The sequence below is a fragment of the Mytilus edulis genome, chromosome 13, assembly GCF_963676685.1.
Source record: "Mytilus edulis chromosome 13, xbMytEdul2.2, whole genome shotgun sequence".
In the NCBI taxonomy this organism is placed as follows: domain Eukaryota; kingdom Metazoa; phylum Mollusca; class Bivalvia; order Mytilida; family Mytilidae; genus Mytilus; species Mytilus edulis.
In genome coordinates this window covers 55567775-55585193 of record NC_092356.1, presented here as the reverse complement: position 1 = coordinate 55585193, position 17419 = coordinate 55567775, and the positions used below count along the sequence as shown (strand labels likewise).

Genomic DNA, 17419 nt, shown 5'->3' with positions numbered 1-17419 from the left:
CATATATTTCGGGACTTTTTATAGCCAACCATACATTATTGTGTTTTCTCATTGTTGAAGGCCTTACGGTTTTCTATAAATGCTTACAATCACTTCATTTGAACTTTGTTGGATAGTTGTCTCAATGTCAATCATACTACATAAATTTATTTATATATTGGTAAATTATGTCGTATATCAAATGTTTATTAACAATTTTGAGATATTCGATGTTTTCAATACATTTTTGATGGTTTCTGCGAGTTTAACATCTGTATTTTGTTGTGAAGATAATATGTTGCACTGTAAGTATTAATGTCTTTCTGGTAGTTTAAAAGATTGCTTTCACATTGACTCACATCCAACATTTTCTTTTTATCAATATCGCCTACGACCAGATAGAAATTAAACAACAATGCTAGATTAGTAGTATGTGCTTATCACAAAATTAAAAAAGAAGTATTAAAATCTGCCTTATTTTTTTTATAAACAACGGCTAATTTCAAATAATATTAGATATTGGTGTGGTTATTCAACTCTTTAAATTTATTTTTATCATATGTCAGACCTATTAAAATGATTTTTTTTCTATGTTAAAAGAGCCAACGGAATATAGTTTTAGAATGTAGTAAGGTGAAAATAAATAAACTAAAAAAATTCAAAAAGTCAGTAAAAGAGCAGCGAAAGACGCCAGAAGAACATTCAAACTCATATCCATGGCTAGAATGAAAAAGAAAAATATAAAGATGAACAGACAACCAACAGTACACAAAGCAAAACATGGAAAACTTAAGACTGAGTTACACCTCACCGAAAACTGGTTATTTAAGGTGTTCCTGGAGGGTAAGAAGATCCTGCTTCAAATGTGACACCGTATTGTTGCTAATAGTCTAGTCAATCTAGCACAAGTTTAAACCTAACCTTGACGTAATTGCAACACAAGATGTTAAAGTTTGAATCTTTAGCATTATACCCCAAATATACACAGAAAAAAGTCCAACAACGCTAATTTGAGTAAAATTTAAAAACATAACGATTTGAAAATTCCCATGGAGATTTGCATTGAAATGGGAGATAACTCTACAAAAAAGCAGAAATATCAATAGAAATTGGTACCATATAATTACTTTGCCGCTTCTATTTAACTGAATGTACTGATTTTTGATATTTTAGCCGTCTTTAGTGTATAACAAACAACTCTAAAGGTGTTTTTATAATATCAACCTAGATTCCATAATTCATTAGTTGACCATTTATTAGATTTTTCAACATTGCAAGGAAAAGGATCTCAAATAAAAAATGATCAAGCATAGTTTCTTCTTTTTGTGGTTTAAACTATCTTGAAATAAGGTAAAAGCTCAAAAATATAATTTATAGCCATATAAACAATACAAAATATTCACATTATATTTCCAAATTGGTCACAAAGCCATAAATTTTCAATTTCTTTAATGAAAAATGTGCAAAAAAAAATAATAAAGATACCCATTACACTTCGGTTTTGTACATTTCATGGGCAGAAGATTACATAATATAATGTAGTCAAATGCAAACTTATTACCCTATCAAAGTATCATACTTTACATGAATTCTAAGAAAATCAAGCGATTTTAAGTTCTCCTCTAGATAGATTTAATGGGACTTTTTGTCTGTGTATTTTTGGGGCTAAATGCTATAGAATAAAACTAGCACATTTTCTGTTGTAATTAGTTTGAGGTTCAAACTTAATTTGACTGGACTAATTTATCAAACCCGATAATAAGTCTAATTCGGTAGGTCACATTCATAGAAAAGGTACGGGATTGCAATTACGACATCAGGAACACATCCGTTATCGTCTGTGAAACTGATATTAAGAAAAGTATTATATTGTTAGTTATCTGGATTCTAAAATACTGTAAACAACTTCTGGTTAATTTCAGATATTTGCCTAAATTTTTTTCAATCATAACTTTTGATTTTTAAACCCTATATCTCACCATTAATACTGCCCTTGTGAAATTGTAAAAAATTCTGAATGAAACTGTCCACAATGCTTTTCAATATAGAAGTAGTAGCACACGATATAATTTTATTACTTTCAGATACCGTTAGACAAATTATGCTAACAGTGAACAAAACATGTACCTGCTTCAAAGAGGAACAACTGATCAGTATACTGGCGTTTCTTTTTGATTACATATTTGTTGAATTTGGAGGTAGAAAGTAAAATCACAAAAATACTGAATTCTGAGGAAAATTCAATCGGAAAGTCCCTAATCACATTGCTAAATCAAATGACAAAACTCATCAAACGAATGGACGACAATTGTCCTATTCCTTAAAATGGTGGATTGAACCTGGTTTTATTTGAGGTAGACCTTTCATTTTTTTCGTATAAGTCTCAGTTCCTGGAAACACTAGTCAAACATAAAGGATTAAGGAAGCCATATCCTTAATTTCATGTTCAGAAATATTGATGATGGTCTTTTACCTATTTATCAAACCAGGTTAAATGAACAATGTTCTGCATATGGAAATGCCTGTACTTTAAGTCAAGAATATGACAGTTATCCATTCGTTTGATGTTTTTGAGCTTTTGATTTTGACATTTTTTTTCTCGGAGTCTGATATTTCTATTATGTTACTTTAACATTGTATTCTATTTTTAATTTAAGGACAGTAAGTCAAGATGACGAAAAACCCGCTGTGATGGCTTCTGCATGTTTGTTTGGAATGAATCATTCTTTCAATATGTTTATTCAAGATATTTAATTTGTATTCGTTTGCTCGTATAAATATATTGTAAGTTTTTCTTATTCAACACATTGAGATTAAAGGTAGCGGGTTCACCCGTAAAGAAAATTAATTTGACTCATATATCAGTTCACTCGAGCACGTTGGAAGTCGTAATCCTCAGTGGTGTGTACTCAAGTTATATATAATTAGTCTGTTGTCATTCAGGGTATCTTTGATATTTTATTACAAATCTTTTAATTGTGCCGGACTCGGTGCAATTTACACCTCTGTATTAATTTCTGTCTCATTTGGTCTCTTGTGGAGAGTTGGGTCATTGGTAATCATACCTCATCTTCTTTTTTATATTAAAGATGTCTTTTATTGTTTTGATCGCTATATAAAAGAGGGACGAAAGATACCAAAGGGACAGTCAAACTCATAAATCTAAAACAAACTGACAACGCCATGGCTAAAAATGAAAAAGACAAACAAACAACAGCACACACGACACAACATAGAAAACCAAAGAATAAACAACACGAACCCCACCAAAAAACTAGGGGTGATCTCAGGTGCTCCGGAAGGGTAAGCAGATCCTGCTCCATATGCGGCACCCGTCGTGTTGCTTATGTGATAACAAATCCGGTAAATAGTCTAATTCGGTAGGTCACATTCAGGAAAGGGAAGGGGATTGTAGTTACGACGTAAGGAACATATACGATATCATTTGTAATACGGTTATTCCATAACGGTCAACCAACTCGTGATGGCGTCCGAAAAATTTACGAAGGGATGATTTCAACTTCACCATTTGGAACTCTTGGTTCAATAGCTTCTTTGTGAGCAGCAACCTTTATTATTGATGCAAAAAAGTGTAGACCATTGCATAAAAGAGAAAATTTATTAATTGTCTGTTTTTCTATGTAGCTGTTGTCGCATGTGTTTTTAAAATCAAGCGACCCAAATTTTACAATATGAAAACTAAGTAAAATAAGCTTCATAAAAATAGACTTTTTCAAAGATATTGAAGATAACACTTTATTTATTGCATGCGTTATATGGGCTTATCTGGATTTACCTCTACCAGGAACCGCCAGAAACGAATATTAGAAAGTAAAATAATGTATAAGAACACCAATCAGGATCCTTTTTGCTGATTATCGTTCGTTATGATTAAGTGTCTCTTTTGTCCTGTAGAGAATTGACTAAGGATGGTTGATTTTTGCAGGACTTGTAAATTTGTAAATTTATTTACAACTACTCTAGACCGAAACATGCATTCTTCTTGTGTACAATTTGGAAATTAGTATGGCGTTCATTATCACTGGACTAGTATATATTTGTGTGGGGGCAAGCTGGGGGACGCCTCCGGGTGCGGGAGTTTCTCGCTGCATTGGGGACCTGTTGGTGACCCTCTGCTGTTGTTTTTTATTTGGTCGGGTTGTTGTCTCTTTGACACATTCCCCATTTCCATTCTCAATGTTATTCCCGTTTTTTGTTTGTTTTGACTGTTAAATTGAAATATTCCCCATATTGACTTTATTCACACATATCATTTCAAAGCATATTTATTGAACAACAGCTGAGAATGACCAGATTTTACACCGCGAACTGTCTGTTAGAGTTTTGAACTGATAAGTCTCTTTAATATTCCAGACCACAGCCTTTCCTTTCATGTTCATTGATTCCATCTGATTACCGTATTTGTCCATATTTAGATTACAAAGATCGTATGGAATGCAAGATCCTTTTCCGTAGGCAAAAAATACACCCATTATATCACCTTTATGTGCACTTATTTGTTCAGCAAAAGGAATATAAACTTTTCGCTTCCTATCGTGTCGACTTTTGTCAATAGTATTCCGTCCAATGAGAGTAAAGCTGAGGAAGTAACATTGGAAGGATTAATATAATAAATTCATAATACCAAATTTTCAGAAATATTCACACGTTGATTGTGTCAGACTATATTATGGTCTTGTCAATTATTGAATTTACCTCGCAGTTCGGTATTTACTGGATAACTTTTTTTTTAATTTACATATAAACCAAATGTTAAGGGATGGATATCTAGCAGTTAACTCTGTTCATACCTTATAATGGTTTCCTGGAGTCGTTCTGATGTTATAATCAGACCGTCTGGTTTTCTCGAAGAAAGTGACCTCACCGTTTCTATCAAAAAAGCAGTATTCTTTTTATATGTTTTTTTCTTGAGCGCTCAGTGATATTACACATATTATGCCATGCCATATAACACGATACCAAACTTTTACATTAAAGAAGTATATCATTAACTATACACACCGTCCTTTATCAACAGGTCTCCAAATACTGAAGGTAACCTCACAGTCAACCATTGAATAGAAAGTCCAGGCAACAACTCTCCCGGATTTATGAATGCGCATTAAAGCGTTGTTTCCTATATACATTTTTCTTTCATTGGCGAGCATGCGTCGTGAACGAAGAGAAACCTCATTGTTTCTTGATTGCACTAAGTGGCTCTCTGAAAAAAAATTAAGATATGAAGTTAAGATGATGTAAAATATCAATGAAAAAGTACCAAACACAAAACCAATCTAAAAACATACATTCTCCTATTGCAGGACTATATATATATTTTAATGCATCCTTCTGAAACAGATATCCAATAAATCCATATTTCAAAAAACTAAAGTTATAGATAAATAATTCTCTTATTCTTTAAAATAATAATTATGTTATCAGATATTAATAAGACAAATAAAGGCAAATGCGGGACAGCTTTTTCCGAGGCACTTTGTAATCGAAACATGTTTTACAAGTCACAAATAAAATTTGAAAAAAAAATATTTGAAAATAAGAATGTGTCCATAGTACACGGATGCCCCAATCGGACTATCATTTTCCATGTTCAGTAGACCGTGAAATTGGGGTCAAAGTTTTAATTTAGAATTAAAATTAGAAAGATCATATAATATAGAACATGTGAACTAATTTTCAAGTTGATGTGACTTCAACTTCATCAAAACTACCTTGACCAAAACCTTTAACCTGAACTTTGCAATATCATTTTCTATGTTCAGTGGACCATGAAATTTGGGTCAAAACTTTAATTTGGAATTAAAATTAAAAAGATCATATCATGATGAACATGTGTACTAAGTTTCAAGTTCATTGGATTTCAACTTCATCAAAAACTACCTTGGTTAAAAACTTTAACCTGAAACGGGACGAACGAACGAACGGACGGACGAATGAATAGACGGACGAACTGACCCACAGACCAGCAAACATAATGCCCCTCTACAATTGTAGGTGGGGCATAAACAAATATGAATTACAAATGCAAAATATTTGATTGGCATAACAGTACCATGTGAGTGTGCCAGATAATTGACAGATATAAATGAACGTAAATGAATTTCAGCAATTGATTATACTAATCGATATTATACTAATGTCAAATCTTTGACGTCATGAACATGCTCCCCTTATTATATTTTTATTGTTGTCAACTGCCTAAAGTTTTTGTTTTTGATATGAGCGAACTTTCAAATGTTAGAAAAGACGCATACATAAATTACCTATGCAAACTGGTGGATCACCCGTTAAACTTCCATCCCTGAGACAAGCTCTTTTATCATTACCACTATCTAGCTCATAGCCTTCAACACAATCGTATGAAAATATTCCTCCCACACGAGTTCGTAAAGCACTTCCTGCTTTCATAATGGTTTTCGGTTGCAAGGTTGGAATTGCACATATGGTTGCTAAAATATGAACATTCAATAGGTATAAAAGCAATTTTATTTTGATAAATTTTCTACCTCTAAGACCTTTGTCAATTGTGTGGAAAGCAATTAGAAAAGGAGACTGGAGAAAATTCATTGAAAAATTGTTAACGGGGTCCATAAACGCACAGACAATCAAACGGGATGTGACTATGTAATATACATCCCGCACATGTACAGCTGAACAAACACCCCTTAACACACTTGAGCAAGAGTTTTTCTGCCGAAGAGAGAGAGATTCTTAATAATGGTAGAATATATTCAAAATACCCATGACTCTAAACAAAACGTTTATAAAATAGACTATTTGGACGGAACTGCGCAAGACTTACTAGTATATTGATACAATTTTTGAAACCTAAGAAAGAAATCTTTTATGCATATAAAAATGGTATCTATTTTTGGGTCCGTCGATTTAAAGTTTTGCAGTTAAATTTCGATTATCAATCATAATCATCTTACCAGTTCCACAGAACCCACATGTCCATGGACAATTGTCCCTGGAAAACTCTTCGAAATCTATACACATTCCAGGATCGTCTTTTAATAGGTCCAAGCAATCAAGTCTGTAGTCTAGACATTCAACACGATCTAAAACAGAAAGTATTGATTTTAAGCAATTTGCGTAGGTTGTCCATACAAACGATTATACCGACGCACATACCATTTTAACATTAGAAATAAATTCAACTCGTTCCCAAATTCAACGGGTTATTAACTAATGCAAATTAATTCGTTGTGAATTAACGTGTTGTTCTGTCACTCATTACATATTTGCTTTATTTGAATTCTTTCATAACTTATTACATAGAACTTTTATGATAATATAACAAGTAAAACTGCGAGCTACTGCTCACTGATGCTACCCCGCCGAAATATTTCCGTAAACAGGAATTTGTTGAGTGCATCAGAAATAAACACATTTATCCTAAAACCAGTTTTTTTGCATGATACGGGTTATGTTCTTCTCAGATGACTTTGATGGTATGATGCTTAAAACAACTTACTGGAGAGTTTGTGCTTGATTTCACCTGTTGTGAAAATAAACTATCAATCAGTTTAGTTGAGGTCTGGAGCTCGCATGTAAGTTACTGACAAAAGTCCTATGTTAATGCATGTATCATTGTCATTTTGTTTAGTTGCTTTTGTTACCTTTTCTGACATCGGACACTCGGACTTCTATAAAACATTATTTTACTATGCATCTTGCTGTGTGTTGGTTTTTTCTACTTTGACTGGTGGTATAGTGGATAAACTCATCATAGGATGGTTGAAATCTTACGAAACATACATAATTTTTGCGCCTGTCCCTAGTCAGTAGCTGGTAGTCTTTGTTAATCTTGTATGTATGTTTTTTTTTCTTTTATTTTATTTATATTTTTTGGAGTGTAATCTGACGCCCATTTGTTTCAATATTTTTGTTAAATGTCTTTGTTTTTTTGTTTTCTTTGTCGGATGGTACTTTAAAACGTTTTAACTATTTACTAGTCTAGGAGTAAAAAGAGGGACATTAGTTGCCAATGATACAATTCCTAACCAGTAGCTTGAATATCCTAAAACGTTCAAATATACTACAATTACTTATATGTTTTTTTATATACAATTTGACCCAGAAATAAATAATTGCTTTTATGCTTTCTAGAGAGAAGCGATAACAAGTAAAACAACATACATTCAGGAAGATAAAATCCAAGTCCTGATAAAAAAGTCAAGTTTCATAAAAGTCGGAACATTATCAAAAGGTCTTTTTTCCAAATAGATGAACAGATATAAAGAAATGCAACAACAAATAGTCTGTGTGTGTGTGAAACCAAATAGATATTTGTGTTGCATCTTTTAAAAGAATGTGAATGTCAAACTTCGTTTTTAATTTTTTCCTATTTTACTATACGTATTTAAGGAAAAACCTTTTGTTGAAAAGAATATGATATTCAGAATTTATTTTCTATCAGTACATGACCCCTTTCATCGAATAAAAGTTGATGTTTGAAGATATATCTGTTATTCTATAATAATTTTATTTTAAAAGTAATGCGTCTTCTGATTGGCTGACAGCGTATTGTCTATCAGCTCATTGACATAATTTTGTCATGTGACCGTGAAGTCATCAACGTTTTTTCATGATTTTCTTCTATTAAGATGTGTTTTAGAATTAAATTATAAGGAATGACTGAAATTTACTTAGTTTTGAAAGGCAAAAGGTGATGTACCTTTAAAAGGCAACACTTTTAAACAGGAATATTGCTGTATTTAATTCTGCTTAGTTGATTCGTTCCAAAACTGAACTCGGTACTTTTTTATACACACAAATTATAAACATTTAGTGAATCTGTGTAGGATTCGTTTATTGTCATCGTCAGTTTTCCCTTAGATGAGGTGTCAAATCGTCTGTTTTTAGTTATATAACAAAAACAGTCACACTCACAATTTTTTCGTAAAGCTATAAAATAATTACGTATTCCTTTTATAAAAGCAATTTGTTTAAAAGGATACATTGGAGCCTAAGGTACATTACATATCCCCCTTTTAATAACGTTAGTAAAATTAGCATTGTAACTTTGAATAACAGAAGGTTACCTGTTGTCATAGGCATGGGTGAAACGTGTTAGTATCAATTAGTTTCCGAAAATGTCTTATGTTAAACAGTAACAAAATGTAAGCTAGACCGAATTCGTCGACAAGGTAAAGTCTTCTTATGTGCATGCATTAATGTGTTTGCAAATTCAGTAACAAATTATGTTAGTATACTGAAAGACATTGAGTTATGTGAGAAAACAAACCAGACGAAGACCGAAGCAGGTATAAGGCTTCACCAAATTACCAAAAATTGAAAACGGTTATCTGATGAATTTGTACCGTAAATTCGGGACCAATTATTGAATGTGTTTTTACATGACTTGTAATTTTTGAAATATATATTAGTTCAGCTGTTAAAATTTAGAATCACAAACGTCCAGTTAGAACAAAAGTATCCATATTATGAAACATAGTATACCAAGTTTGTATTGCTCTATAAATGTATTATTGGGAAAAAATATAAATATATATTGTTTTTGTGCCGATACATCATGATGATGTTCTCATGGCTATATGCAAATCCGGATTACGTGTAAATAACACAACGTTTGCAAACCAGTTGAAACTATCTGGGGCCTTGTTCAAACAATGTATTTTGAATGAATAAAATTTAGTGCTGTACTTTTATATGAGTTTGTTATTTTTGTACAATTAAAAGGTGACGACTTACTAGTCTAGGCAAGCTAATAAAAGAACAGTAAACATCGGACTTTTATAAGTATTCTATCAATCTCTCTATTTATATATATACTTGAAACTGGAATTTTGTATAAAAAGTCAAGATTTAAAAAATGTTTGTAAGACATTATTAACCTACGCAAAGAAGAAATAGGTAGACATGTAATATGATAAGAAGTAAAAACAAAACGACAACATCAGCGGAAAGAAAGGAGACATTTTATCAATTGATTTTGTTTTTACCTATGTTTCATTATTAGAATTGTGTGTTTACACATGCAAGATTGTTTCTTGACGGGGATTCAAACTAAAGTTATAGCGACACCACTGATACATGTAAAATCGTCTGTTAAGTCTTTTGCAATTCATGACAAACACTGGCCAATGCTAGACAAACAAAAAGCGTTCTGATTATGCTTTTCTTTGTCGTCTCACTCAGTGACAATACATGAAGCATGAAGGGTTTTATTTAATGTACCTGCGCAATGTATCTTCATTTTGAATATGAATTTTGTACATACAAATAACGGTGCCAATGTTTTAAACTCTTGTTTTTTCCCCAGAAAGTTTACAACATTGGCACTAGATTGAATTCCAGAGAAAAGGTTATTCATATTATGCATTTCACATCAAAGAATATATATTTAGGGTTAAATTAGGGATGTATAAACACAGTTGGTGAGAATATCCATGATTGCATGTCCCAAGTGCTTCCTGAAAGGCTATATTGGTCTGCTATTTATTGTATTGACTTTTTTTATATCATTAAACATGGTGTAGCTGATTAGTATAAATCCTGAAATCAAATTTAAGAATTTTTTGTCAAGTAGTTCATTAGAAAAATGTGACGACAATTTTCAGCATGGCTATAATGTGTAAAATGATACAAGTGTTCGGTTAAGAGGAAGTTATTAAGTGACATATCTGAAAACAAATCACGCGGTGAACATTAAACATCGGACTTTTATTAGTATTCTATCAATCTCTATATTTATATATATACTTGAAACTGGAATTTTATGTAAAAAATCAAGATTTAAAAAATGTTTGTAAGTCATTATTAACCTACGCAATGACGAAATAGGTAGACATGTAATATGATAAGAAGTAAAAACAAAACGACAACATCAGCGGAAAGAAAGGGGACATTTTATCAATTGATTTTGTTTTTACCTATATTTCATTATTAGAATTGTGTGTTTACACATGCAAACATCGGTCCTTTACAGAGATTTGAACTAACGTTATTGCGACACCATCGGTACATGTAAAATAGTCTGTTAGGTCTATTGCAATTCATTTCAAACTTGGCCAATGCTAGGCAAACAAAAAACGTTCTGATTATGATTTTCTAGGTCGTCTCAATACATGAAACATTATGGGTTTGATTAAATGTACCTGCGCAATTTATCTTCACTTTGAATTTTGTACATACAAATAATAGTGCCAATGTTTTAAACTCTCGGGTTTTTTTCCCCAAGAAATTTACAACATTGGCACTAGATTGAACCCACTAGAAAAAGTAATTCAAATTGTGCATTTCACATCAAAGAACAATTGGTGGGAATGCCCATGATTGCATATTCCAAGTGCTTCGTTAAAGACCATGTTACGAGATTTGCTCCTATTTATTATATATGTGTATTAACTCTTTTATATAATTTCTTGCAACCTGATAATTTGTTTTTCATGTTTTTGGACATATCAAGTAAAATTGAGAAAGGAAATGGGGAATGTGTCAAAGCGACAACAACCCGACCACAGCCTGCTATCAATATCAAGCTATGGTTGTATCAAATATATAATAATTTTGGTTTTGATGATTGATTTTCCCCCTCTTTTGTTGTTAATGTAAAACTAGGGATTCTGTTTTAGATCCATTTATTTCACATAAAAACACATCTTTTGAACAGTGCTTGCCTCCATCCTTCAATGGAATCATGGGTGTTCATATGTTTAATAACATCCGACAACACTTGGGTATTTCAAAAATGATTGGAATGTTAAAAAATCAAGTTTCATCTCGCGTTATTCCGAGATTGTATGTACTAAACGATGCTAAGACAACTTAAATTAGGTTAGGTTATATATTTGAGGCAATCATTAGTTTAAGTGATAGGAACGAACACAATTAAATCGAAAAGTATATTAAGAAAAACAAAACTCAGCTCTGGAATAACTACATCATGTATAACCGATAATCAACATATACTATATTTAAAAGTTACACTATATCACATTATTAGGCTTTGTGTCAGTCACTGTTTGCTAAATTTCATATGATTAAAACACTTTTGTATTTCCATTATATTAAACATTGTCATATTTTGTAATGACTGATGAAAAACATACTTACTTATGATTTAGGTTAGATCTCAAATTGTAGACAAAGGGAAACAAATCAAGCTATTGCTGAGTGAGTAATTTACATTAAAATCTTTGTACAAGTAAAATTTTAGCACAATAAATACTTTCGGGTAGTGCAGTTGGTAAATATCTCAAAATCGAAGAGATGAGTTTTGCAGTTTTTGTTATATTTTAAAAATACATACAGTTGGAGCCCTATATAAAATATGCAAGACAAAATTCAAAATTTTTATACTGATTATTTACATAATCAAATCTTGGGAGCATCTGCAGGATTTTATGGATGGATTTGTGTTCTATGTTTGATTTTGGAATTCAAGTGCCTTAACAAAGGGACCTTTTTTTGACACGGACACGAACGAGTGCCACATGTGGAGTGGGTCAGCTAACCCTTTCGTAGCACCTGAGATCATCCCTAGTTTTTGTTGGGATTCATGTTGATTAATTGCTAGTTTTCTATGTTTTGGCTTGTGTACTATTATTTATCTGTTTGTCTTTTTCTTTTTTAGCAAAGGCATTGTCAGTTTAATTTTGTATCTATGAGCTTGAATGTCCCTCTACTATCGATCGCAACTCTTTAATTGGCCTTAATATGCCGTGTTCATTACTCTCCAAATTGAAAGGTACATTATTACTTACTAGATGGGGTGAGTTTACAGATAATAGATAAATAATCCCAATCACAACCCCAGCGATTCCACTTTCCCTCATCGTTTACATTGGCACATGCATTTGATGTATCATTTCCTACAAAACAAAAGGTTAAAACTTTTATCATTTACCAAAAAAAACCCACATTTTGGTTAAATGCATATTCTTGACTTAAACTGTATAATTATATCATTTGCTTATTTTTCGGCCTAATTATACTTTGATTTTCATTCTACACTGTGTTTATCTATTCATCTAACAGACGAAATAAATTATTCGAAGGTTTTTCGTTGAATTTTGAAAATATTTCAATAACTGTTTGTGTTGCTATTCGACTGTTTATATTTTGTTACGAGCATATACAAATGAACGGAATACTATGCATTAAATTTAATTCGACATGTAATAAGTTGGAAAGAAATACTAACGAGTGAGTACTATTATAAAAAGCATAAAAATTCACATCATATTTAAACATAAACAAAATTGACATGTAATAATGAATTTTACCTCGTCCCCAATTTGTCCACGTAACAATTGAACCATCTTCTTTCCATATATACTCATCATTTTCATCTTTTTCTATACCTAGCCAGAAGGAACGACTGTTATCGCTGTTAAAAAGATAAACGGGAAATACTTATATTCACTATAGGACCCAAAACAGCTAAATGAATAGTTAAATCTGTCTGAAATTCTTACCAGTTGTTTTGTAAAGTGTCAAAGAAATGCATATGGACTGTCCAACATTTGAATCTCAGATAAGTAGTTAGTTTAGAATAATTATTTATTCTTATTCGTTTTTTAGTTGATGGTTCTTGTTTCTTTTCATCGTTTTCTAAACGAACGTAAAATGATTTGCAAACATTTCCTTTTAATATCAACATTTTTTATAAAAACATCTATTAAAATTGTTACTTTTTAACTAGGACGTGTCGTCATCTGAATGATCCGTTGTAACGACATGAAAGGTTCAAAAAGTAACCCAAATTGAAGAAGGGTCGATTTCAGTATATACAACTACGGGAATTTTTGTAAAACATCACCAAATCACCAAGACAGCTATGTTTTCTTGTTAAAACTCATTAAAAGTAACCCACTTATAATTCACCATAGATCGTTTTGTGTAAAACCCATCAGCTCAAATCACCAAGTACAATTACAATGTAAATTATCAAACCTTCTCAGGGAAAGTAAACATTAGATGTTTGGAATTCAATTACATCCCTTGTGATAATTTAGCTCCTAATGTATTTAAGCACTGATTTATGAATGTTTTTTATATGGACGTGTTCCTAGTGAAGGTTAATTAAGCTATGGGTGCATCAAATCTATCGTCTTTAGTACAACTATGACGAATGATTCACATTTTACGAACGAATTTTTTAAATTGAAATCATTTGCACATACTATATCATTATTTGCGAGAGGCCATTTCCTAGGGAAAGTTGTTTTGTATAACATCTCATAATGTTTATGCAATGAGTTCAGATTTAATCCACCAACAAAAGACTTTGAAAAATGAACACTGCACAATGTCACTCAAGTTTTTTAAACCAGTTACTACTGTAGCAAAAGTAACTTACATCAGTGCAACCATGAACATGTTATTTAAAATTAGATAAAAGTTGGTATTATCCTGTCAATTCTTTTGTTATTTTACAATTGGGGTTTGTGGCCTAATTTTCACAACAAAACAGTAAACTTTAATCAAAACAATCTCTAACTGATTAAAAGAACGACGAGTGCAAGTAACAGAAATAACTGATATGTGCTTTTTCTGAGCAGGTGAGCTATACAAATAAATGCTAGTTTATTTTTATAAATTGTTATTTGGATGGAGAGTTGTCTCATTGGCACTCGTACTCCATCTTCTTATATCTATTTATTCATTAAGTTGGCATATTAAATGTACCTTAACGTCAACAAAAAATCATTTTCCTTTAGATCCTTAGCAGACGACATGGATGCGGTCATGTTGGCACAGAGTTCTCTTCCTTCATAAACTGTCATATAAACATCGTACCATTTGTAACATCTTTCAGAATAGGTTATCCAACCGGGCGGACATTCTACAAAGAACAAAAATAAAATTGTGGATTCATTCTTTTTTTCGTGGGTCCCGATTCACGTGGATGGAAGAATAATTGTATGTTCGTTTATATTTTATTTTATGGTGCTGTCAAAGTTTGTGTATTATGGAAAAAATAAAATGTGGTTTGATTGCCAATGAGATAACTCTTAAAAAAGCCTTTAAAATAATTAATACTGTAATGAACGGTAACTTATATATAAAATGTTCACCAAAAATTATTGCTAGTTCCTAATATTTAATACTACTGAAGTAGTTATAGTCATACATGCAATGTTACAAACTGATATATTTCTATTCATTATTCAGTCTAGTCGGAATGATGGTCAGCGTGTTATTATAAGTTCCCATTAAACCTATTAGCAAATTTTATAAAGTTCACCAATTTGCAAACATAAATGTTTAGTGTCTGTTCCATAATGACCTTACAAAAAAAAAACCAAGAAACGGGACAAAACGAGCCACTACAGATAATGAACTTAAACTCATAAACTCGTTCACTCACACATTTATTGTTTCAGTCCACGTTGTTTTCAAATATTTTCATTTCGAAAAAGATGCACTTACCTACCGCTCCTACAAGTTGAAACAAAAAGAAATGATTGTGAAAGCCTTAACCCCTTTGAGGAAAATGTTGGATAGATAATGCAAACGTGGTAAAATTCCAGAGTCACTAAAAGACTGTGTAGCTTGTTCAATTTTATATGGTGAGAATTCGATTTGGCTAATGTATGAAAATTAACAAAATGTGTACGGATCTTAACAATAAAACAGTCAGTTAGCATGCCAAATGAGTATAGTTGAGGATCCCAAAGACATTTGTTTAAGAAGTCTTTTCAAGGAAAGATTTATAGTGATTTTAAATAAAGTATTTAAAAGAAGAAGGTATTGATGAAGAGTAATCTTAAAATCTTGATAATTGTTTAAAAGAAGGAAAATATTTTTATCTGTTTCGTTCGTTGTATAAAACAGAAAGGCAATTCAATATTTACATAATGTATCGCACGAAGTAATTGTTGTATGTTTTTAATCATTTGTGCTACTGGTAATTATAATAAAGCCTTTGATCAATGTTTTTTTTTTAAATTTGTGTTTTCTTATTGCCTAACATTTTATGAAAGTTGATGTCAAAACTATTCTAGTAAACTCAACATATTAAGCAGACGTAATTGTAAAAAGAAACAAATAATATGCGAATAAAAAAGATAAAATTTCTAAGCTATACCAATCCACTATGTGATAACATCGACGGGAAATATATGCTGGTACAACCAAGCGTAAAAGCAATTAAAATTACCCAATACTTTGTCCTGTTCACTAAAAGGTAATAATTTAAATGTTTTCCCACTTAAAAGAAGTTTAATACGTACTTCCACAGACAAAGTTTCCTCCTGACCATGTACCATCAGCCAAACATACATGGGTATCTGTTTCCACACCGTTTATACACATGAACAATACAGTTTCTCCAACTGCATAGCTAGTTTTCAAAGGTACTTTCGGAATCCCATCAAAAGGTATTAGTGGGCTTGTACAAGATACACGTTTCACTACAATGTAATGTTTCATCAATTCCGTTTTATTTAGAATTACAAGAATTAATAATTTGGCATATTATTTATTTCAGATATGATTAAGTCCGTAAGGGGAATTCACATTCATTAAAGCATATTTTATCATTAATGCAGTAAATTCAAAAATTATTGCTAGCATATACTATTGTGATTTTGTCATTTAGGACTAAAATGCGACTTTAATTTTTGCAATATTGAGTAAAATCCTTATTAATTCATATAAAACATTTCAAAATGCGAGTTTAAATTATTGCGATTATAATCCTGTAGCATATTTCGCAATAATTTCTGAGTTTACAGTATTGTATCATCAATACAATATTTCTCATAAACAGTACCTGGTAATGGCTTCTCAAAACTACACAATTTACAACTTTTTCTACAACCACGTGATGCCTCTATATCCCGAGAACAAAACTCCTTATCTTCTGTCATTAAATCATTACAGTCATCGAAGATGTCATAACATTTCTCTGCAAGAATAAACAATTTGTGATACTACGTCAAAATATATAAATTTAGAAAACAAATATAATTTGATGATACATATTCATTTTTAATTTTGATTAAATAATGTCCTTAATATTTCAATGAAAGAAATGTCATATTCTATCTTATATGATATTTATACCACCAAGTTAATTGACGAGTAATTATTTTATTTATGAAACCTGCAAAACGGAGTTTTCATTTTTAAAACTGCTTATGGTCTAATGGTATGTAACAATGTGTCCTGAAATTTTTCATTGTTTTTGTCGTAAAAATACATTATTCAAATCATTTTTGTTGAGTGTTAAAAGAGCACAGTGCATATTTGACTTTACAAAACACGCAATACTATATATTACCAGCTTTTCACGAGGGATATATTACTTAGTCTGTGTATCTTTACATTGTTCTTACCTAGAAAGGTGTGTTTACATTATGTCAGTACAAACGCAGTGACGATATAAGGAAAATCCGAATTTGTTTGTACTCTGTTGGATAATTGGATAATTTTAAACAAAATGTGG

The 17419-nt window shown here is 31.5% G+C and overlaps 1 protein-coding gene across 2 annotated transcripts in view; it reads right to left on the bottom strand.

The window, feature by feature from the left end:
- Window positions 1-4249: 4249 nt before the first annotated feature.
- The window catches only part of LOC139500636 (uncharacterized), a 42580-nt gene continuing 29410 nt past the window's right edge, over window positions 4250-17419 (bottom strand). For both annotated transcript variants that reach the window (XM_071289393.1, XM_071289394.1), the window contains 9 exons: window positions 16745-16879; window positions 16203-16382; window positions 14656-14812; window positions 13251-13354; window positions 12729-12836; window positions 6930-7058; window positions 6261-6446; window positions 5002-5200; window positions 4250-4578 (listed from right to left, as the gene is read on the bottom strand). In XM_071289393.1, coding sequence (XP_071145494.1) covers window positions 4266-4578; window positions 5002-5200; window positions 6261-6446; window positions 6930-7058; window positions 12729-12836; window positions 13251-13354; window positions 14656-14812; window positions 16203-16382; window positions 16745-16879 — 1511 coding nt within the window. In that variant the 3' untranslated portion in view covers window positions 4250-4265. The remainder of the gene's footprint in view (window positions 4579-5001; window positions 5201-6260; window positions 6447-6929; window positions 7059-12728; window positions 12837-13250; window positions 13355-14655; window positions 14813-16202; window positions 16383-16744; window positions 16880-17419) is intronic.